Here is a 25,579-nt window from a genome sequence, read left to right on the forward strand (position 1 = left end):
CATTAATATTATATTAAATATATTAAATTAGAATTTTTTTAAAACTCTAGTCTTGAAATAATGACCTGTATACTTTGAATTTTTATTCATTTTTATGATGGCTGGTGGTTGTTCAGTCAGGTCCAACTCTTCATGACCTCATCTGGGGTTTTCTTGGCAGATACTGGAGTGGTCTGCCATTTCCTTCTCCAGTTCAATTTACAGGAACTGAGATAAACAAGGCTAAGTGACTTGCCCAGGGTCACACTTCTAGTAAGTGTCTGAGGCTGGATTTGCACTCATGAGTAAGTTTTCTTGACTTCAGTCGCCCATTCTATCCACTACACCAGGTGCTGGAATAAATGATTTAGGAAGCTAGGTGGCAAAGTGGATACAGCACTAGCCTCTAATCAGGAAGTTCTGAGTTCAACTCCTGTCTCAGGTGCTTAATAGCTTTGTGACCTTTGGCAAGTCAGTTAATTTCAATTTACCTTGGTTTCTTCATCTGTAAATGTAATAGCACCTTACCTCCCAAGGTTGTTGTGAGGATCTAATGAGATAATAATTGCAAAGTGCTTAGCACAATGTTTGGTATATAGTAAGCGCTATATAAATGTTAGCTGCTATTATTACTTAATTTCTGAAACAAATTAGCTAAACTTTGAGTTCATGTATGTTCTAATCAACTGATCAGTACAATTATAAAATTACCTAACCCTTCTCTGAATCTATTTTCTTCACCTCCAAATTGATGATTATTTTCACTTTCCAAAAATACACCTTTTCAAATACTTAAAACTATGCTTGGCAATCCAAAGATGGTAATACCTTTGATGTTGCCATCATCTACATATGCACCACTTCCATATTCACAACTCTGAAATTCCCTTAACTGATCACAGAAAACCGAGAACCTATTTCCCCCAGTAGAATGCGAACAGGAAAGAGAATGGGGAAAAGAGAAAATCCTATCTTAAAAGTGTTAAGAAAAAAAAAAAGGCCAAGCGGGGGTGGCTTACGATGAAATGTGGTTGCTAGGAATATGAAGAAAGTGGTTTTGATGGAAATACACACACACACACACACACACACACACAGGAAGCGAATCTAAAGCTGGAGGTAAATTGATGCAATTTTTAAAAGCTGGGTCGGGGGGTGAGGGGTGAGGGGTGAGTCTCAAAGCAGACAAGAGAAGATGGGCAGGGGGGAAAGCAGATAACCCGAAGGGAGACCAGAAGGCAAGAAGGAGGGCTGAGGGATCGCGAGGGTTCAAAGTGAATGGACATAGTGGAAGCAGGGAAAGGAAAGTGGGAGGGGCAGGCACGAAGGGTCTGGGGGAAGATGGGACGGGGGGGGTGGCGTTGGGAATGGAAATAGGGAACCGGGCGAAGTCTTCGAGTACCTGCAGAGATCGTCCAGGACGCTGCCGGGAATCTCGACTCGTTTTGTCTCCATGATGAGCACCAGCAGCAGGAGCTGAGCATCCCGGCCGCGCCGGGGGACTAGGGGTAATGCACGCGCACGCGCGCGCGCGCACACACACACAGACACAACACAGTCACACAGTCACAAATGCGAGCTACAGCGGCTCCCTGAGAAACACAACAGCACCCAGCCACACGGACGACGGCCCCAAAACTCAAGGAAGAGATGGGGAGGGGGGCGGAACCCTTTCACTTCCGTTCCCACTATACGTGAAGATTCCAAGCTGCTGCAGTGGCCTTGACCAAAGGAGGGGGCGGAATCGCTACGATAGGCTTCGGAGTCCAATGAGAAACGGGCATATGGGAGAGACGAAAGATTTAGCCAATAGAAGCTTTGTTTGTTGAGGCGTCAGCTCCAATCGGTACTCAGGAAGAGCAGTCACTATCCTGGAGAGCCAAGTTCCCGCCGCCTGTGAGAGAAGCCTGGGGTTGAACTGCGCATGCGTACTGTAACCTGCTCAGGTCTGGGGAGTCCGTGAAAGTGTGTTAGGTTTTAGCAGTGGGCGCTTCTTTCACTCGCTACTTCTTGGCGTCTGGGTTTCTACGGACTTTCTGCACCTGGGAGAGAGAAGGGAGACCCTCAGAGAGTTTACATTCTGTCGTCAGAAGCAACATGTACTCACATGTTGATGCAAAATATCAACAAAATGTAATGCAAGCTAAGGGGCTGGGGACGGCTGGACGATAAACAGGAAAAGCTGGAGGTGAAGTTTGAGCAGAGCCTTGAAGGGCTCCAGGGATTCCTAGAGGTGGAGGTGTGGAGGGAGCGCATTCCAGCCTGGAAGCACACACAGGACAAAGGCCGCCAAATGGGACAAGAAGTAGAATGTTCGAGGAAGAGCAGACAGGCCCGTTTGACCAGAGGTAGAGTGTGCCGAGCGAAGTAATGAGTAGTAAATCCAGAAAGGAGGGAACTAGTTTTGTCATGTCTCTAAAAGTCATCTTGAGTTCAGTATTTTAGAGCAGGGACTATCTTACTTTCTTTTGTATCCCCACAACACGGAGTGTTTTGCACATAAGTGCTTAGCAAATGGTTCTTCATTGATTTTACACTAGAGCCAATAGAAAGCCACTGATTTTTTTTTTTTTTTTACACACATGTATGGGCTTAGACAGGCCTGAGTCTGTACTTTAGGGACCTATCCTACCTTTTCTGCTTTCGTTTCCTTCCCTGAGCACAGGTGACCAAACAGCAACTCAAAGATGGACTTGTCCAGCCTTGCAGCTCAAAAGGCCTTTAGTTACTGGGTCCTTTCCTTGGAATTGAATGGCAGCAAAATAGAATTTCTTCATTGGGGAGAATGACCACTGACAAGAGGAGCTCCCCATCTCGCACAAGCTAAACAAAAATTAAAGGAGAAGGAAGTACAAACAACTATGTTTTGGGTAAGAATTCTTAACCAAACAAGGCAGGGGTATTCCCAGCTTTTTTGGGGGGGAAATGTGTGCACAATATACCTTTAAGTTTAAGCTGCAGTATTAACATTTTTTCTATCATTTTCTTAAGTGTAGACAATCAATAAAATAAATCAAGTCCTGATTTGTAGCATTTGCTGATTTCCCGTATAAGCGCTCACATTGAAAATTTAACAGTTACCTCCTTTGAGCTGGTACAAGCTGCCTCCTGCATACCCCTGGAGAGAAATGATAACAGGGACATTGTCTGGTAGTTCAGATGTACTGAGGTGACCTCATTGTCTTTGGAAAGGCTGGGGAAAGCATGCAGAAAGATTATGAAAGTGTTAATTCAAGAAGAAGCTGCTTTGAAATTCATTTGACAAGTTGTAGTTTTGCAAACGCTTTGTCAAGCACATGAGTCATATAGTTCCTGAACAAAGACTATGCACTAATTCAGAGAAAATAGAAACAATTACCATCTTCCCAGTCACTGCATCCTTAAGTTCTCTGAGACTTACAATTTAGAAAGGCATCAGAAGCCTGGGCATTGTATACTGATGACATCTAAAAAGCCATATAAAGTTATCAAGTATGAAGCAATTACATCTAATTAAAGAAATAATAAAGACTATTAACAATATAGCACTTGTTCTGTCCTAGGCCCTGTGTTAAGCACTTTACAATCCAATCCTGTGATTCTCCACAGCAACCTTGAAGGCAGATGCTACTATTATCCCCTTACAGAGTAGTAAACTGAGATAAACGGACATAAGGTAAGTTGCTTGGAGTCACACAGCTAATAAATTTCTTAATGCCAAATAGCAAATGTCCTTTATATTAGGTTCTGATTTACCATTACCATAACTGTCCTGATAGGAGAACACACTCAGACCACTTCTAATTTCCTTCAGGACAGACCAAATCCAATCAAATCCGGATTTATAATTGCTAATAGTAACATTTTTATTTCACTTTGTCAAAGGCCTATCTACTCTTAGCACTTTAAAAGAAAAATATTATTATCCATAAATGCATGTTTTTCCCCTAAAAGACACATAGTAACAATTCCTAGCTTCCTTCCCCCTATTTCCTCAAAGAGCTGAAACAATTCTCAATCCCCTGCCTTCTTTGCCTTTCTTTAAGACTTCCAGATTCAGCTTCCAATTCTCAATATAGACATATACTTAAAAATACATGCAAAGTTTTACAAACAGTTTGAATTCACACCTGTTATCATTAGGTTAGCTTAAAGTGTACTGGGCTTAAAATACTATAACATTCTAGTTGAAAGGCTGGTTTTGGCCCAGGCAAAAAGAAAAACCTAAGGAATTTGATATAATGCTGGCAGGACATGGCCAGTTTTCTCCAGGCAGAAACCTTCAAGAGCTTTCACAGAAGGAGTTAATTAAATAATTCTCAATTTGAACAGTACAGGGAAACATTTAAGATCCTATATAATAGTCCTAGATCACAATAACCAATATTTTTACCATATCCATTATCTATATAGTGTTATATTTAATATGGGCTTCCTATAGATTATCCTAAAAAGTGGATAGACGTGACTAACTAGATGCTTATCTAACCATACTCCTAGACCAAAGCTGGTTAAAGACTGATTTTTTTTTTTATAGGAATAAAAGCAATAAAAAATTTTTTTTACCAATCAGTTGGGAGGCAGAGCCAAGATAGGAAGAGAAATGAGAGTGATACAAGAAAATCATGAGAAAAGGGTCAACAACTTGGTAAAAGAGACACAAAAAAATACTGAAGAAAATAACATCTTAAAAAATAGACTAGGCCAAATGGCAGAAGAGGTCCAAAAAGCCAGTGTTTCTGTTTTACAATAGTCTTCCAAATTTTACAATATAGGAGAGTTTAGAAATACAATACAAGTTAGAAATACAATAAAGCACAAACAATGAGCATCAGATTACATCAGTTGTATTTCCAAATTGTCACATATAGAAATCATTGATCTTATTAACTTTGGCATTTTAAAACCACTTTAAAGTTATCATGTGTGGAACAATTACATTAAATTAGAGAAATAATAATAATAATGTAGAGTTTAGCATATGTCAGTCACTGTGTTAAGTACTTTATAATCATTATATCATTTTGATCTCACAACAACCATGATAATTTTTTTCCTTACAAATCAGGAAACTGGGGCAAACAGAGATAAAATAATAAAAATTTAAAAAATAATGAAATAAATTTCTGCAACTGAAAGAAAGAAAGATGGGCTTACCATGGGCAGAGGCTTACTAGCTTTTCCCACCTTGTACTGCCATGCTAGGTGCTTCCAGGAGCATCCAGACCCTCCCAGAGAGCAACTGGGTGGGTCCTACCAAGAGCTAGGCCTGCCCTGGATACTGACTGACTGGGCTTTGGGTGGGGGGATTCAGCAGAGGGCACTAGCTAGGGCCTGGGGTGGTTGGTGCCAGGACCTTTTCATTGGTGTTGGGGTTCCTGGTGACAGGACAAGGCGAATGCTGGTCATGGAGCCTGACCTACTTCCCCCACCACAACTGCTACAGGCACTGCTGGGGCAGGGTGGGCAAGATGTACTGTACCTGGTTAATACCCCCAGGCTTGCCTGGAGAGGTGAGCTGCAGGATACCCAGTGGCACAAAGCCAATGGGGCTACTGCCAGTGGGATCCTGCTATGTCTGCTGCCCTCTCTCTCCGCCAGGTGGGGAAGGGTGATTCAAGTGTCCCTACAATTCTCCTGCATTCTCTTGTTCTCTTTTCTTAATCTGATCTGAGATAAGAGGGGTTAACAAAGAGAGATGGGCTGTTAGCAATCTCCATAACCGAGATACACTTGTGACCCTGGGGAAAGGGAGTGGAGAAGGCAGAGGGGTTTACTTAGTTCTCCAAAGTCTCAGGAGTTCTCTCCTACAGTCTTAAAATGATTAGTTTCCAAACTCCTTAATGATTAATCTCTAAACCTCCAGAATCTGCTAAGATGTTTTTTAGCAGTTCTACAACTTTGATTATCTAACTTTATTTCTGTACTTCCAACTTGTCCAGTGTTGGGACCACACACAAATACACACAGGCACACACACACACACACACACACACAAAACTTACTGCTTTTCTTCTTGTCTTATAACCTAATCTCCCTTGGAAAGCGTAAGTCAGGAGTTTGAAAAATTGATAAATCTTTCCCAGTGTTCCCTCTAGTTACAGCCCTTAGAAGTTTTTCTGGCTGGCTGCATTTTAAATCTTTCAAGGTCTCACAGCACAAACATGACAGACATTTTACAAACACACAGACACAGACAAAATGAGGCGAAATTACAGAGGACGTCTGTACTTTTTGGAGGAAACCTGTCTCTGCTCCCAGAGTCAGCTTGGAGAGAAAAAAGTCTGCCACACACAAGGGAGCCCTTTGAGATAGGAGCCAGGAAAAAAGAGACCCAACCATTCCTCAGGGCTGGAACTTCAGGAGAATAAGTCCTGTGGCACCCAGTTCACAGCACTGTTGGGGGAAGGGTCCAATCTCTAGCCCCTCATCCTATCCAAATCACAGCACCAAAAATGTCAACCTCCAAAATCTGGTCTAAGAAAGACAAACAGAATTAGGTTGTATGGATGTTTATTTTCTCTCAAAGGAGTGGTAGGCATGTGTGCATGCAGAGCTGCAATTGGTACTGAGCTGCCTTTGGGGTTAGGCTACACAGATTATAAAGATAAAGAGAAACCACAAAGCTGGGCAGGAATGGCTGTGTTGTGGTCCAATCAGGTACTGCCACCAGGGCTTTGAATTTCCCTGCCAGGTCATGGTCCAGTTGGGTACTGCCATAGTCTCTTGGGTTCAGTTTCCTTTTCCCAGGGAGGAGCCATTTCACAGAGATCATGAGACACCTACACAAAACAAGTAATAGGGTCAGGCTGAGAAGTCCCTAAGGTCCCAGAACTAGGATGCTTGTGCTAGTTCTGTCCATTACAGCTAGTATGAATGAGCTTAAGTCAGTTCTGTGGTTGCCAGCACAGCAGAGGGATTTCCCAGTTCAGCAGGTGAACACTGCAAAGGAACTCTGGTACGTCAAACTTAAGAGATGTTCAGTCTGCCTCCTGATTGGTGGGTTCTGATTCCCAAGTCAGTCTGGCCTCTGGATAGTAAGGAAGCTCAAGTAAATCAGGGTGGTTAGTAAAGTCATTTTTCACAAAGTCTAATAATGAAAATGACTAGTTTCCCAGAAAATATTGGTTCACCTGATTTCTTTTGTTCCATGTCTGGACATCTGCAAGCATCAGAGAAATATGGAGAGTTGTATGAATGGCTAACAAAAGAAGTTATCAGAACCAGGAGAACAATTTGCATAGGATCACAACAGTAAGGCAAGGGGAAGCAACTCTGAAAGGCCTCAGAACTATGACCAAAGCAGCCATCAATCAAGGTTTCTCAAAACTGAGAGTGAAGCATAATTTCTACCCTTTGGCAGAGCTAATGACTCTCTAGTCTAGCTCTAGTACAGAGCCAGATATGCTCATACACTGAACATCTTCATTTATTTTGACTACATAAATACATACACTTGATAGGTTTTAACATTATAACAATAACTCCAAATAACTTAATTATCAGTCTCATAATTTTCATATGTGATAGCCAAATAATTTTAGGTGAAACTTCCTCTTGGCAAAACTTGGGAGTTTAAGTTTTTAAATTACAGTACTTCAGAATATTATAGCACATGGTCAGCAGGGCTGACAAAATAATGTAATAGTTTTCTAATCCATTAAAAAAGTTTTTTAACCTTTTAACAGTATAGTTCTTTTTTTTTTTTTTTTTTTTTTTGTGAGGCAATTGGGGTTAAGTGACTTGCCCAGAGTTACACAGCTAGTAAGTGTCATGTGTCTGAGGCCAGATTTGAACTCAGGTCCTCCTGACTCCAGGGCCAGTGGTCTATCTACTGTGCCACCTAGCTGCCCCTCATCATTTCTTAAAGCATAGCAACATTCTATCATGTTCATATACCACAACTTGTTTAGCCATTCCCCAGTTAATGGGCATCCCCTCAATTTCCAAATCTTTACCACCACAACAACAGTTGCTAATGTTTTTGTACACACAGGACCTTTCTCTTTGTGTTTTTTATCTCTTTTGGGATACAGACCTAGTAGTGGTATGTCTGGGTCAAAGGATGTGCATGGTTTTATAGGCCTTTGGGAATAGTTCCAAATTGTTCTACATAATAATTGAATCAGTTTACAACTCCACCAACAGTGTATCAGTGTCTCAATTTCCCCCCATCCCTTTCAGTATTTGTGATTTTCCTGTTTGGTCATATTAGCCAATTTAATAGATGTAAGGTAGTACCTCAGAATTATTTTAATTTGCATTTCTCCAACCAGGAGTGATTTAAATCATTTTTTTATATAGCTCTGGATAACTTTGATTACTTCATCTGAAAACTGACTGTTCATATTTTTATAAATCATTAATCAATGGGACAATGGCTGTTTTATAAATTTGATTCATTTCTCTATATATTTGAGAGATGAGGCCTTTAGCAGAGAAACTTGCTTCAGAATTTTTTCCCACGGTTATAATTGCTAACTGTATTTCCCTCCATCCTATTTCCCCACGGTTTCTTCTATTTTCTCGCTCCTTTTACCCTGTTTCTCCTCAAAAATGTCTTGTTTCTGACTAGTCTCCCTCAATCTGCCCTCCCTTCTATGAGCACGCTTTTTCCTCTTATCCCCTTCTCCTCCTACTTTTCTGCAGGGTAAGATATTTCTATACCCAATTGAGTGAGCATGTTATTCCCTCTGAGCCAATTATGATGAGAGTAAGATTCAAGTGTTCCCTACCACCCCCCATCTTCCACTTCACTGTAAAAGCTCTTGCCTCTTTTATGTAAGATAATTTACTCCATTCTACCTCTCTCCCTATCTTCCAGTGCATTCTTCTTTCACACCTCTTAATTTTATTTTTTTAAGATATCATTCCATCATATTCAACTGAAAATAGTGTCCCCCCTGCCGGTATATTCCTTCTAACTGCCCTAATAATGAGAAAATTATTATGAGTTACAAGTGTCATCTTCCCACGTAGGGATATAAACAGTTTGACTTCATTAAGTACCTTCTGATTTCTCTTTCCTGTTTACCTTTAATACATTATATCATTTACTTTAATACATTGTCATTTGAGTCAAAATGAACCTGAGAGATAGTTAAAACAGGAGTGAATGTTCCCATTTTACATTTGAGAAAACTGAGGCTCAGAGATTAAATGACAGTGTTAAAAGGAGGATTCTACCTGAGTGAAGGACTCTATCTACTAAACTATATTACTTCGATACAAAAAAGAATGAAAAATATTATCACTCCAAAGTAAACTTAGGATCTTGCAACAAAATCTAAATTATTTGGACTACTGAAGAAATGGGTTTTTAATCATCCATACTTAGAGCTACGAAAGGACAACACTGGACATTCATACTAGAGGTATTATCCTAGAGTTTATAAACGAGATATTTCAGGATGACGATAAACTTTTCAAACTATAAGATCAACTCCATATATAGCCCTCTCTAAGGAAGTTACTTTTCTTTTCTCAGTTGAAATTAAGGATAAAGACAATGTTTTCAAAATAACTCTGCAACTAAGAGGATCAGGAGAAAAGGAGTATCCATAAAAAGGAGAGAAGGAATAGTTAGAAATATAGGAAGAGAAACAAAAGAGTGCTGGTAGTGCCGTAGACTACTAGAGATAGGAGACTATTCATGAGGTGGAGTAGTGGTTAACAGTGTCAGGTCCTGCACAGGCGTCAAGCTATCACTCAAAAGTCTATATGCTAAATCTTACCACTATAACAAATTATACTACATTATAGTTATAATCAGCTAACCAGTGACCAGAAATTTGGTGTCCTAAGATTTAGAGCTGGAAGGACAGTTTGAGGTCACTTAGTCCAACTACCTCATTTTACAGCTGAGGAAATGAAGGCCATAAAAGTGACATTACTTACTCAAGATCCCAAGCCACTGATATCCCTTTGTATTGCATATTGCTGCCACTTAAGAAAGACTTTATACCAAACAGAAGTAATTCAGGATAAGAGTTAAAAACCAACTTTCCAAAGGGAGGCAGTGCAGTACAGTGGAACTTCATTTATAGTCAGATGTCTTAGGTTGACCTGCTGTTATCTGTATGATCTTGAATAAGTCATTTTGCTTTTCTGAATTAGGTTTCCTCATCTGTAAAAAGGGGTTGGACTCATCAACATGTAAATCCCTTTCAGTTCTTACTCTATATGATCCTATCATCTATGAAAGCATGTGCAAAGAATATCTTTGGAGGAAGAGATGAGTGAGAATGTGCCAGAGAGTTATATTGCTTGAATCCCAAAGTTAAGAATTTTTGATTGGTCAAGGAAAAGAAGAGTTTTGCTCTCAGTGTAGAAAACCACAATAGGTCAAATGATTAGAGAAGGGTCAGTGAAGCAAGGCTGTCAATCTGGAGGGTGCTTCTAGATTATGAAAATACCTAGAGATTTGTTAACTGGAGATTTTTACTACATTTGACATAATCTCTATTGTGGTTAAATAGCAATATGATCTAGTAGAAGTTTGGCAAAAATACTAGCAGGGACTGACTAATAACATTTTTTACAACTTATTCTTATTAAATCTATTACTATATACACTGTGCCCCAACCTTCATAAATTTTCCCATGGGAGTAACTACCATATTCAGCATAAAGGAGGTTTATATGCTCTCCTTTATATGCTCCCCAACAGCCAGTCTATATAGGATAGGAGAATATATAATCAAGAAAGGAAAGGTGGTGGCAGCAAAAAACAAAACAAACAACGAAAACAACAGTAAACATCACTGATAAGCCAAGTCTTTAGGGAGAGAGGGCACAAAAAACAGAATAAGGTAATTCTTCATGAGTTTTTCTATGAAGAAGGTCACACATAAGAAGGGCAGAGTAGCGTAAAGCCTTTGTATATAATAGTAAGCAGGTCCTCAATTAATATTATTGATGATAATGAAGCATTAACCAAATGACCCTTATAAGGAGTAGGCTGAGGAGAGAACAGGGGATTTTCAGCAGATACTTCCAAAATTCTTTGAGCCAAAACAATTTAAAGAATTCTTTTGCCAAAGCTATAGGAGATAGTTAAACGCTGGAATCCCATAAAGAGTATGTCACCAGAGGTTTATTATTCTGAAGGAGATGGGGTAAGACTAACACACAGTGCTTTTACACATGGTAAATACTCTAACATTACTATTAAATGAATGAGTGACCAAATAAAAATCTGAACATAAACTAGTTAAAATTCAACTGGGCAGCTGAAGTAGAAAGAAGAACTCAAGTTAGTCCTAGGTTTTATGTTTCTATTCTCTTCTCCCTTCCCCTTAGTAACTTCTTATTCTGTTTTTGTTTCTGTATTTCTAATGCCTTTTACATAGTAAGCATTCAACTGTATTAAATTGAACTGAATTGTCTCCACAACCAGTTTCTAGAGTTTCAATCATTAGAGATATCTAATACTACTAACTAATGGTAGCTATGTCAAACTACAAACTCAAGGTCCCTAGGGTGCTATAGGAATGCTTGCCTGACAGATTCAACACATTATATTAATAGTAAACATCACAGAATCTTTGGAAATCAGGTTATTATGCTGTCAACGTATCAAAGGCTTTGATTTCACCATGTTGAAATTCCCTGTGATGAGCATCACAACCTATTTATGATTAGGAGTTTTAGATTTGACCGTGGTCACAGAACTACTAAATGTCAAAACCAGAATTTGAATCCCAGCTTTCTGTCTTCAGGTCCAGCAAACTATGCACAATACTATACTGGCTCTCATCTTAAATATCATTAAATAATTAACAGAATTATAATCAGCATAACTAACATAATTAAAAAGAGCAAACTTCTAGTACGTTTGTGATTTAACTAGAAATAACTCACAGTTGATTTGTGTTTGTCTCAATAAGTTTCTGAATGGAGAAATCATTAGAAAATGAGAAAATATTGGTGCCACATCTTCCCCAGATTATACTTCTTTCTTATGAATATATGGATTCATTTGAAACACATTAGTTGAGTGCTGACACTTCCTATATTTAATGTCTTCAAAGGAGAGACTCCTTCAAACTTGAACAAAAAAGGGAAGAAAAAAGACATTCTCAGAAAATATAATACATACATAACTTAAATAAAAAAACTTGAAGTTGTCTAATATTGACAGCATATTAAATATTGAGTAGTTCTTTAAAAAGTTCCCAGCATAGCATGTTTAGTTAGGGGCTTGTATTATATAGGTAAAATCTTAAACCTTGGAATATGTATTTTCATTACATTCATAGAAACAACTAAATGTTATAGGTTAGTTAGAAGGCAAGTTATCACTGGTAGATGTAGGAATTTCAATTTCTAGATGTTCCTATCTTTTTTTATTACAAAGCTTAATGCCTAGGTTCATCATTTTCCTTCAAATAAGGTAAAGGGTTCATATCACTACAAGTAAAAGTATTCACATTTCATTGGCATAATTGTTAGTTACCAATTATATCTAAAGCAGTATAACAGAATGATAAGAGAGATGTAACAGAAGTTCAGTTCAATTCACTTTGACCAAATTCAACAATTTTCTTGGATAAACAGTCACTGGTCATTTGTTTCATTACTTCTGCACTTAATCTCTGCCTGCCTCAGTTTCCTCAAACATAAAATCTGGATAATAATAGCAATTCCCTCTCAGGGTTGTTATGAGAATCAAATGAGATAATATTTTTAAAGTACTTAGCACAATGCCTGGCATATGGTAGGTGTTTAAGAAATGCTTTTTCCTTCCATCCTTCAAATGATCAAAGATCCAGCAGAATGTAGACTTCTCGGAAGCAACAACTGTCTCCCAACTTTATTCGTATTCTTAGCTGCTAGCATAGTGTCTAACATATAGATGCTTCACAAATGCTTATAGATAGATGGCTGACTCATGTGATATTGGCACTTCCTCCAATAGTACAGATAACAACTTATTTAGACCTTCTGATTCTATGCAATTCTTTAAAAAAATGTTTTGCTAATCCCTCTTTCTTTATATTATGGTCAGTTCCCATCCGTCCTCTGTAGATTGAACAAGAGATCCTTCTCTTTGTCTCCTGACAAAAGATCTGATGCAGTGACCGCATCTAACAGTGGATATATGTGTGTATATAAAATTATTGTCTTCCTGCCCTTCTCATGTCATAAGGGAGTATGTTTCATTTAACCTCATTTTTAGTGATCTTTTCATTTATATTATTATAATAGTATATAATGTATTTATTGTTCTTTTGGTTCATTTTATTTTGTATCATATAATAAAAATCTTCCCATATTCTTTATATTTCTCGTTTTCCTCATTTCTTACTACACAAAATATATTTCATTTATGTACTATCTTTCCCCGCCCCCCCCCCCCCCCCCCAGTTATTCCCAAATTCTTTGCTACTAAGAAAAGTGATGCTTGGAATGTTTTGGTATTGGACCTTTCTGTCTCTGACTTCCTTTGGAGTATACATCAAGAGAGTATTAGTTAAAAAATGGACAATTTAATCACTTTTCTTTTTCAAGGGCAGACAAGCAAATCAGTCTAGCAGAAGCAACAAGGCTCCCAGAGGAAGACAGAGGAGACCACATGAATGAGATGGCCACTAGACCACTACTTCCCCCCAATCCCTGGTGGAAGCAGCTTAGGATCCCAAATCCAAAAGCCTTGCAGAGAAGAGAAGTGGCCTCACAATTGCCTTTCGCATCCCTGCACTCTCCACCTATTAAAAGAGTCATTCACAGCTATTGAAGACAAGCATAAGAAAGTTTTTGCTCCAAAAGTTCTTGGCACTATTAGGTGGATCAATGTCCAAAATGGATATGGTTTCATCAATCAAAATGAGAGTAAAGATGTTTGTCATCTAGCTTTATTGCCTCTCCACTTTCCAGTCCAACTGGATCACTTGCCAACAAATAGCAAGGTATCTCTCATCTACATGTGATAATCATAGAAGATTTAATAGCTGAAACAACAGCGATAACTGTTCGCTATCAGTATTAAGTAAGGCATAAAACAGGTAGGTATTCACCTCTGTCATGGAAGATGTAATTGCATAGAGTCAATGGTTATCAAAAAGCTTTAAAAAAAGAACAGCTAGATTTTGATCTTGAACGTATCTCATTAAGAGATAGCCAGTTGTTACTCAATTGGAATAGAGAGAGAGATGAAGCATATGATTGCACTGGTAGAGAGAATTCCCAGATAAGGAAACTTCCTCTACCAAGGACACCTGACACCTTCCTGGCAGCTTCTAGGTTTATCTGTGAATCAGTAAGTATTCCTTGAGTACCTCCTGTATGCTAGGTTCTATGGGTAATACAAAAGAAATATAAGATCATAGGATCACACAGAGTGATATGAGAGGGACCTGAGAAGTTATCTAGTTGAACCTGTTCATTTTAAAGCTGAGAAAACTGCAGTTCAGAGAGGCAAAATAACTTGCTCAATGTGTCACAGCTGAAAAGTAGCAGAGCCAGGATGGACCCCAGACTCTGACTCCAAGCCTATCACCACTTTATAACCCTGGTCCTTGTCTTCAAAGAATTTGACAAAACAAGATATTTGTATTTTTATGGAAAATTCATTTAACATTTGCCTTAACATTTCTGTCTTCAAAAATGGCTAGTCTGTCATTTGCAGTTCCCACCAGAAGAAAATTCTTTTGTTTGGTGAAATGCAAAGACAGAGAGAGAGAGAAAGAGAGAGAGAGAGTGAGAGAGCTATTATTAAGGAAAAATTAATTCAGTACCAAAGCTGGAATTCGAGTCCGTACTTTGAAAGTTTATCAAACTTTAATGATGCAAGTTAGTGATATATCAATTCAAAATAAGATCGAGTACTCTACAATATGATATGAAGGGCAGAGGGATGAGATTATTACTCTCCTTCAACCCCTGCCCCAGGCAAAAAAACCCACTATAATAATTCCCTACCTTTATTTTAACCTATCACTTATGCCTTAAATATTGTTCATTCCTCTGGCTTAAGACAGCTAAAGAGCTAAAATATAAATACCTCTTAGGGAGGTAAGCTATTATCACAATAGTTGATATAGCTTCATGTTAATTGTACAGTATGAGAGCATATGCCCAGGTAGAGTGCCAAAAAAAGGAAAAAGGAACTGTAAGGTGAAATAGCAGGATCCCAAAGACAAATTTTAATAATTCACAATTCTACCGAGAATCCGTCATGCTTACAGTGTATCTTGGAAAGCAGAGCAGCCATGTCTTTTCTTTGGTATATGAAAAGCAAGTGCAACATATTAAAATAGTATCAAACATGTCTTATTTCCCTGAAAATTGTACATGTAATAGAGGCAGACAGTTGAAAACTGTTTTTCCCCACTATATTCAAACTTGTCAAGATACCTTTGCTTAGAAAAAGAATTGCAGTATAAATAAGTAACAGAGTCAGTCATTCTTTGAAGTATGTGGCTCTTTTTATCATCTTCTATCTTAACTACTAATAAGGTACTAGACTGTTTTCCTACCACAATCCAGCTTTCCTTTTCAACCAGAAGATTTGACAAGGCACAATATTCTACTCTCTGTCACATTTTGCCAATGGAATGTGACAAACTTTTAAAATAGAATTTTCAGTGCCAGTTTAAATAAGGAAAACTTGAATATCATGTAAAACCTAACAATTTTGTTCCTATCTAAAGATAAAATTAAATAACTGCAAAATGCATTTGGTATCTTGCAAAACAAATGCCAATAAAATAGACCTTGAATATGATTTATTAAAAGTTGTATTACTAGAGTTATGTTAGCTTAATAGAAAAGACAGGTACAATATTTGTTAGAGTAGAATGGCCATAGTAATATATTTTCTTCTCTTCTAGCTATAGACTTTATTATCTTGCTAACTAACTCAATTTTATTATGTACATTTACTGCTTTATAAACTATAGTTGTAGCATACCATAACCCAACAAAATAATTTTTAGTTACAAAATTATTTGATAAAAGTAGTTCTGCTGTATTCATCTATTTCTTGCCAAACAATTCATCAAGCTGGTATATTAGTCATCCAATGTTTTCAAATTATTTGAAAAGAAAATAATATTTTGAGGAACATAACTTTGAAAATTTCTAGTACATTGGTAACAAGCATCCCTATCTTAGAGACATGTCTTTCAGTATTTATCTTGACAGGATAGCTGTCCTATATCATTGTTCCTACTACCCAACCAGATGACTGCATTCTTGCTGCTTTGATTTGTAGCAACCATGCATTCTGCTACAAATATTTTGGCCATCAAAATATATCTCATTAGACATATTAATTCACCTGAGTTCAAAATTTCATAAACCTGCATGGGAAAGTTGATTAAAAACAGCCTGAATTAATTTAAAACACTTTGCCTTGAGAAATCTTATGAAAGTATAACCACGAACAACCTTTATCAAGCAAAATCTAAACCTCACAAATTAATCTGTAATCTATCTATTTTCTCAAGGCCTATGCAAAATGACATGATAACATTTAGGCTCGGGATGGGGAACCACAGAACAATAAACCAAAATTGAATTCTGTGCTACATTATGGAGACCAGATTGTTCAGAAAGAATTACATAGGATGGGAAATTAAAGAAATACTTGGACTTAACATATTTTAAAGTGACATAAATTAAAAAGTTCAATTATCTGTCACATGAAGATAATTTCAACTTAACTACATTGGTCCAGGTGAGCTAAATACCAAAAAAATCAACAATAGATTCTAATTAATGATATTTTGGACCCACACAATCTCATGTACCTCATTTTATTATAAACGTAAGAGAATATCTATAGAATCAATAGAAATGATGAAGATGAAAAATAATTTAATTTACAATGTCGTTTTAGTATGATAAAAGTTAGTCTGGCAAATTATTGTGGTTAATACCTGCTAAAAGCTAGTTTAAATGGCAAAAAGGAGCAATAAGTCAACAATATTGTAGAACTGGATCCTTAAAAACGATAAACCAAAAGTACTTTCCTTTTTCAGTTGGAAAATGTCAAGTTTAATAACACTTATCCAACAATATAAAACTCAAAATTTCTTCACTGGTAGAACTTAATACATTAGTTCAAATAGACATAATAATGGTTATTTGTATATAAATTTTAAAACAAAAACCTGGCCTTTCCTAAGGATTTTCTTTTAGACACTTCTTAATTAAGTTTTCTACCTTAGGCCATGGAGTACAACTGTATTTCCTGACTGAATCTAAAACATTCAAAATAAACCTCATTATTATAGTAGTAAGACAAATAAGAATCACTGCTTGAATCCAATTAATCAATCAATAAATATTTATTAAGCACCTACTATATGGTAGGCATTGTGCTAAGTAATGGGGATACAAAAAGAAGCAAGAGATAGAGTCTGCCCTCAAGGAATTTACAACCTAATGGGGAAAACAACATGCAAACAAAGCAAGCTATATACAGGATAAATAGCAATAACTCTTTAACTACTGTATTAGATTTTGTCTCCGGAGTATCCAAACAGATAAATGGAACAATCTCCTAATGTAAATCAAATCTTGTAACAAAAAATTCCATAAAATTGTTAGAATAAAAAACTTAGAAATTTTTTGTTATACAAGACTTCCAATTTTGGAATTTGTTGAAAAGGAATTTTATCTACATTCATAATAACCATTTAATTCAATAAACATTAAAAGACAACTAAGTACAAAGTTACTCTATTTTAGAACCTGAGGATACAAAGACGAAAAATGATAGTCCTTGTCTTCAAGAAGCTTTCCTAAATGGTGAACAGGTGGACTTCAGAAAACCTGGAAGGACTTGCATGAACTGATGCTGAGTGAAGTGAACAGCATACAGTAACAGTAACATTGTGTGATGATCAACTTTATTAGACTTAGCTCTTCCGAGCAATGCAATGATCTAAGACAAGTCCAAAAGACTCATGATGGAAAATGCTATGTACAATCAGAGAAAGAACTGTGGTCTGAACACGGATCAAAGCATACTTACTATTCTCTCTCTCTCTCTCTCTCTCTCTCTCTCTCTCTCTCTCTCTCTCCCTCTCCCTCCCCCCCTCTCCCTCTCTCCCTCCCCCCCTCCCCTTTCTCATGGTTTTTCCCTTTCGTTCTGATTCTACTTTCACAACATGACTAATGTGGAAATATGTTCAATATAATCGTACATGTATAGACTGTATCAGATTATATGCTATCTTGGGAAGGAGGGAGTGGAGGGCAGTGGGATTGTGACTCCCAGACCTTTGAGTATGAGTTTTAGTTTAAGGAAGTAACCCAAAGGGTTTACATAATGATATATTTAAGATTTATACAGTGAATATAAGGTAATTTGGGGGTGGGGGCACTAATACCTGAGTTGCATGAAAAAGCACTTAACATGGTGCCTGGCACATAGTAGTCAATTAGTATTTATTGATTGACTGATGATTGAAAGACTTCATTTATGAATTTGTGAAGTGGTGGTAGTGTTAAGCTCTAAAAGATACTAGGAATTCTGGAGATGATGAGAGCTGGGTGTGGTGGCACATGCCTAATATCTTTTACAAAGGGAGTCCCACCTCCATGCCTTCACTCCCGTTTTCTGGCCCTGAAAGCATGCTTGTGCATTACCTTCTTTCCTCTTTAAGCTCTGGGCCTGCAATTGGCAACATGACTAAATGTACTAAGAAAGTCAGAATTGCTGACAAATGTGGAACTTGTTATGGTGCATCCCTCAGAAAAATGGTGAGGAAAATTGAAATTAGCCAGCATGCCAAGTATACCTGTTCCTTCTGTGGCAGGACCAAAATGAAGATACTGGCCATGGGTATCTGGCAATGTGGATCTTGTCTGAAAACAGTAGCTGGTGATGTATGGATCTACAATACCACCTCTGGAGCACAGTCAAATTTTCCATCAGAAGACCGAGGGAGGAGCAGAGCCAAGATGGCGGAGTGAAAGCAGAGACTTGTCTTAACTCTCCCCCATATCTCTTCAAATACCTCCAAAAAGTGACTCTGAATAAATTCTAGAATGGCAGAACCCACAAAGAGACAGAGTGAGGCAGATTTCCAGCCCAAGACAACCTGGAAGTTCAACTAGAAAGGTCTGTTGCACCAACCTGAGAGAGGAGGATCCAGCACAAGGGGCACAGCACAGACCTGGCCTAAGCAAAGCTGGAGCAAGCTTTGGGGGACTGAATCACCAGCAGCAGTGGTGGGTTCCAGTTTTCTCATCCTACAGAAGCCAGAGACAACTTGGAAGGTCAGCGGGAGGGGTCTGTCAGATGGCACAGTCCAGCGCAGGGCTGCAGGGCATGCCAATACAGCCCTGGTACCACTAAACCAGGAACAGGCTTTGGGAGTGACTGAATCAGCAGCAATAGTGGCGGCAGCACTGCTCCAAGAGCTATTAGCCCACAGACTGAATGTTTGAAAGTCATTTCTATTTCCAGGTGCCAAGATGGCAGAGTAAGCAGTAAATCCCTTTCACCCTCCCTTATTGACCTTGAAAAACCCAGAAAATATTGCCCCAGGAAAAATACTGAAATGGTAGAGTCTCCAGGGCCAGATGGATTTACAAGTGAATTCTATCAAACATTTAAAGAACAATTAATTCCAATACTGAATAAACTATTTGGGAAAATAGGAGAATAAGGAGTCCTACCAAATTCTTTGTATGATATAAATATGGTGCTGATACTTAAATCAGGAAGAGTTAAAACAGAAAGAAAATTATAGACAGATTTCCCTAATGAATATAAATGCAAAAATTTTAAATAAAATATTAGCAAAAAGATTATAGCAACTTATCTTGAGAATAACACACTATGATCAGGTAGGATTTATCTCAGGAATGCAGGGCTGGTTCAATATTAGGAAATCTATCAGCGTAATTTATCACATCAACAATAAAATTGACAGAAACCACATGATTATCTCAATAGATGTAGAAAAAGCTTTTGACAAAATACAACACCCATTCCTATTAAAAACACCAGAGAGCATAGGAATAAATGGAATCTTCCTTAAAATGATAAGTAGCATTTACCTAAAACCTTCAGCAAGCATCATATGTAATGGGGACAAGCTAGAAGCATTTCCAATAAGATCAGGGGTGAAACAAGGACATCCATTATCACCACTGTTGTTTTCAATATGGTACTAGAAATGTTAGCTTTAGCAATAAGAGAAGAAAAAGAAATTGAAGATATTAGAATAGGCAAAGAAGAAACAAAGCTATCACTCTTTGCAGATGATATGACGATACTTAGAGAATCCTAGAGAATCAAGTAAAATACTACTTGAAATAATAAACAACTTGAGAAAAGTTACAGGATATAAAATACACCCACATAAATCATTGTCATTTCTATATATTACCAACAAAGCCCAACAGCAAGAGATAGAGAAATTTCATTTAAAGTTAGTGTAGACATTATAAAATATTCAGGAGTCTACCTGCCAAGACAAACCCAAGAACTATATGAACACAATTACAAAGCACTTTTCACGCAAATAAAGTCAGATCTAAATAATTGGAAAAATATAAGTTGCTCGTGGGAAGGCCGAGCTAATATAATAAAAATGACAATTCTACCTAAATTAATTTGCTTATTCAATGCCATATCAACCAAACTACCAAAAAATTATTTTATAGAGCTAAAAAATATAATAAGATTCATCTGGAATAAAAGGTTCAGAATATCAAGGGAACTAATGAAAAGAAATGGTAGGGAAGGTGGTCTAGCCATACCAGATCTTAAATTGTATTATAAAGCAGCAATCATCAAAACTACTTGGTACTGACTAAGAAATAGAGTGGTAGATCAGAGGAATAGGTTAGGTGCACAAGACACAATAGTCAATGACTATAGTAGACTACTGTTTGATAAGCTCAGAGACCCAGCTTCTGGGATAAGAATTCACTATTTGACAAAAACTGCTGGGAAAACTGGAAAAGATTATGGCAGAAACTAGGCACAGACCAAAATCTTATACCAAAATAAAGTCAAAATGGATACACAATTTAGATATAAAGACTGATACCATAAGCAAACTGACAGAGCAAGGAATAGTTTACCTGTCAGATTTATGGAGAACAGGAGAATTTATGACCAAACAAGAGATAAAGAACATTATGAAATGCAATGTGGATAATTTTGATTACTTTAAATTGAAAAGTTTTTGCACAAAGCCAATGCAACCAAGATTAGGAGGGAAGCAGAAAACTGGGAAAGAATTTTTACAACCAGTGTCTCTGATAAGGGCCTCATTTCTAAAATATATAGAGAACTAAGTCAAATTTATAACAATACAAGTCATTCCCCAACTTATAAATGGTCAGAGGATATGAACAGGCAGTTTTCAGATGAAGAAATTAAAGCTATTGTCTTATGAAAAAATGCTCTAAATCACTATTGATTAGAGCAAAACAACTCTGAGGTACCACATCATTCCTATTAGATTGGCTAACATGACAAAACAGGAAAATAATAAATGTTGGAGAAGATGTGGGAAAAATTGGAACACTAATGCATTATTGGTGGAGTTGTGAACTGATTCAACCATTCTGGAGAGCAATTTAGAACTATGCTCAAAGGGCTATAAAAATGTGCATACCCTTTGACCTAGCAATACCACTTCTAGGTCTGTATTCCAAAGAGATCATACAAATGGGAAAAGGACCCACATGTACAAAAATATTTATAGCACCTCTTTCTGTAGTAGCAAAGAATTGGAAATTGAGGGGATGCCCATCAATTGGGGAGTGGTTGAACAAGCTGTGGTATATGAATATAATGGAATACTATTGTGCTATAAGAAATGATGAGCAAGAGGACTTCAGGAAAACATGGAAAGAATTGTATGAACTGATGCTGAGTGAAGTGAGCGGAACCAGGAGAACATTGTACACAGTAACAGCCACGTTGTGCAATGACTAATTTTGATAGACTTAGCTCTTTTTTTTAGCAATGCAAGGATCTAAGACATCTCCAAAAGTCTCATGATGGAAAATGCTGTCCACATTCAGAGAAAGAACTATGGAGTTTGAATGCAGATCAAAGCATACTATTTGCTCTTTCTTTCTTCGGTTTTGTTTCTTCTTTCTTGTGGTTCCTTCTTTTGGTTCTAATTCTTCTTTACAACATGACTAATGTGAAAATATGTTTAATAGGAATATATATGTAGAGCCCATATCAGATTATACACCATCTTGGGGAGGGAGGTGGGAAGGGAGGCAGAGAAAATTTAAAACTGAAAAGCTTATGGAAGCAAATGTTGAAAACTAAAAATAAATAAATTAATTAAAAAAAAGACTGAAGGAATTGAAAAATCAGTAAAATCTTCTCCTTATCAAATATCTGTAGTACATAGTCCAACAATAAGTGGGTTAATTTATGGAATAAAAAAATAAATCTGGAAAGATATGCTAGAGCCAAACTGTGAAGAACTTTAAAAGACAAAAAAAAAAAAAAGACTTTATATTTTATCCAAGGAGCAATAGAAGGGCAATGGAGTGACATGGCTAGAACTATTTTAGGAATATCACTTTGGGACCTATGAGGACAATGAAAAGAAAGGGGAGAGACTAGAGGAAAGGAAACCAATTAAAATGCAAAATCATAATAGTCCAGAGAAGAGGTAATGAGGGTCTAAAGTAGGGAGATGGTTATATGAGTGGAGGGAAGGGGGACAGATAAGAGATATTGTAGAAGTGTAATAGAAAATATTAGCCAACTAATTGAATGAGGTGGGAGGGGGAATGAGTAGGTGAAGATAACTCTAAGATGATAGAATGAAGAGATGGCTGTGTACTTTATAGAAATATGGAAAATTAAGAAAGTGGGGAGGGAGTATTTGGGAAAGATAATGGGATGTGTCTATGGGACATCCCCTCTAAAATATCCAATAGATATTTAGTGACATAGGACTGGAGTTCTGGAGAGGAACTAAAGCTAGATATACATCAGGGAGTCACGTACATAAAAATGATACCAGTTGAACCCACAGGTGTTGATGAGGTCACCAAGTGAGTGCAGTGAAAAAACTGTGTCCAGGACAGAAATTGGGTTATATCCACAGTTAAGGAGCAGCATGTGATTCAGCAAAGGACACTGAGAAGAGTAGCTAGCTAAACATGTATAAAAAGAATGAAAACCCAGAGATGACGGTCAGCAAAAATTTAAGTGCCTTGAGTGCCAGGTACTGTGTTAAGTGCTGGGAATATAAAGAAAGGCAAAAGATAGTTTATCCCTGTTCTCATGAGGGAAACAATATGCAAACAGCAATGTAAGACGATATATACAGGATAAACTAGACTATCAGAGTGAAAGCATTGGCATTAAGGGAGATTGGGAAAGGCTTCTTGCTGAAGATAGGAATTAGCTGAGACTTGAAGGAAGGCAAGGAACCAAGGAGGTAGAGAGGAAGAGGGAGAGTTTCAGGCATGGGAGACAAGAAGTGAAAATGCCCAGAATGGGGACATGGAGTAATTTTTCTCTAGGAACAGTAAGGAGAACAGTATCACTAGATCATAGAGTATGTGGAGGGGGGAGCAGGAAGGGAGGAGCACAAGGTCTAAGAAGATGGAAAAGGTAGCAGGAAGGGCTTTGAATAAGAAACAAAGGGTTTTATATTTGATCCTAAAGGTGATTCAGGACTCTGGAATTTGATAGAGGATGATATGGTCAGACTTGAGCTTAAGAGGAAAATCAGTTTGACAGCAAGGTGGAGAATGGTTTGGAGGGAAGAGAGACTTGATGGATGGAGAACAACGGGGAGGCAATTGTAATGATCCAGGCACAAGGTGATAAGAAAATAGCAAGGTGGTAACAGCATCAGACGAGAGAATGGGACATATGCAAGAGACGTTACAAAGGTAAAATCAACTAGGCTTGGCAACTCATTGGATATGGGGTGAGAGGGTTCAAAAGGAATGAAGAGTCAGGTTGACACCTAGGTTGTATGCCTGGGTAACAAGAAGGATGGTGATGCCCTGAACATTAATGGGAGAGTTCAGAATAGGAAAGATTTTTTGTGGAAAACATAGTGAGTTCAGTTTTTGATATGGTGAATTTAGGATGTCTCTGGGACATTCAATTCAAGTTATCCAAGAGGAATTTAGAGATGTAAGAGAGGAGTTCAGGAGAGAGGTTAGAGCTGGACAAAAAGATCTAAGAATCATCAGAATAGAGATGATCATTGAATCCGTGGGAGCTGATGAGATGAGCAAGTGAAATAGTACAGAGTGAGAAGAGGAGAGGGCCCAGTGCAGAGCTTTGGAGGACATCCATGGTTAATTGGCATGGGAAGAGGCTCAAGGCAGGCAGACTCAACAGCAGACCGCTGCAATAGTTTTGGATGTAGGTGATAAGGACCTGAACTAGAGTGGTGGCAGTGTCAGAGGAGAGAAGGGGGAGTCTTCAAGAGATGTTGCAAAAGTGAAATCAATAGGCCTCAGCAACAGATTGGATATGGTGGAGGAGAGATAGTGAACAGTCAAGTATGACATGTAGGTTGTGAGCCTGATGGACTAGGGAATGTTGTTGCCTTCTACAGTAATAGGGAAGGTGCGAAGCTGGGAGGGTTTGGGCAGAGGGAAGATAATGAGTTCTATCCTACATGTATTAAGTTTCAGATTCTACTAGATGTAGAATTCCAGATGTCTGAAAGGCTGTGGAGATGAGACATTGTCAAGATAGGTACAGTTGAAAAGAATCAACATAGAGATTGTAATTAAATCCATGGAAACTGATGAGATCACCAAGTGAAGTATAAAGAGAGAAGAGCCCAGGATAGGACCATGTGTAACACTTGTGATTAAAGAACATGGTCTGGATGAGGATCTAGCAAAGGAGACTGACGAGAAGCAGTCAGTCACATAGAAAAAGAACCAGAAAAGAGTGGTGTTCCAAAAACCTAGAGAGAAGAGAGTATCAAGGAGAAGAGGGTGATCAAAGGCTGAAGAAAGATCAAGAAGTATAAGGATTGAGAGAAGGCCATTGGATCTCTTAGTTAAGAGATCACTGGTAACTTGGGAGAGAACAGTTTTGGTGGATTATTAAGGTCAGAAGCTGGAATAAGGTCACTTCTTCATTTGAGAAAGGCGTGAAGGAGGAAATAAGCAGCAGAAGCCATCTGAGTAATAAGAGCTAAGAAGGGAGAAGAAGGATGGGGTGGTGGGAATAATCCAGGGTTGGATCATGAGCAACATTTGGACAAAAGGAAAGGGATTTGAAAGTAGATCATGTTGTATGATGTTGAACTGGTTAGTTATAGTGTCATTTGGAAAGAGAAGAAAGAAAAAATAAAGCAAGGGTGATGGACTGGAAGAGTACTGAAGGGGCAGAAGGACTGGAGGTCATGGTGAGGAGGATCCAACAATATAACAGAATATGATACATGTCTACAAATAAGTACAAGTTAGAATGAGATAGGAAATGATAGGGGTATAGATTTAGATTTAGAGCTAAAAGAGATCTTAGAAGGAATTTTGTCCAATGCCCTTATTTTATAGATGAGGAAACTGAAGTTCAAGTAACATAAGCATCACACTGTAAATTAAGTGGGGGAGCTAGGATCTGAACCTGAGTATTCTTACTTCAAATTTAGTGTTGTTTTTTTTCCATTTCAGCCATTTTTTTCCATTT

At 37.8% G+C, this 25,579-nt stretch overlaps 1 protein-coding gene and 1 pseudogene across 4 annotated transcripts in view; one reads left to right on the forward strand and one right to left on the reverse strand.

Moving 5' to 3' along the window:
• Positions 1–1,697, reverse strand: part of DCP2 (decapping mRNA 2) — a 69,581-nt gene extending 67,884 nt beyond the window's left edge. For all 4 annotated transcript variants that reach the window (XM_027839292.1, XM_027839293.1, XM_027839291.1 and 1 more), the window contains exon 1: positions 1,382–1,697. In XM_027839292.1, the coding sequence (XP_027695093.1) occupies positions 1,382–1,434 (53 nt within the window). In that variant the 5' untranslated portion in view covers positions 1,435–1,697. The remainder of the gene's footprint in view (positions 1–1,381) is intronic.
• A 16,900-nt stretch (positions 1,698–18,597) lies between these two features.
• Positions 18,598–18,968, forward strand: LOC114025588 (annotated as a pseudogene).
• Positions 18,969–25,579: the final 6,611 nt, after the last annotated feature.

This window comes from Vombatus ursinus, unplaced genomic scaffold (genome assembly GCF_900497805.2).
Source record: "Vombatus ursinus unplaced genomic scaffold, bare-nosed wombat genome assembly UNPS02014832.1, whole genome shotgun sequence".
NCBI lineage: Eukaryota > Metazoa > Chordata > Mammalia > Diprotodontia > Vombatidae > Vombatus > Vombatus ursinus.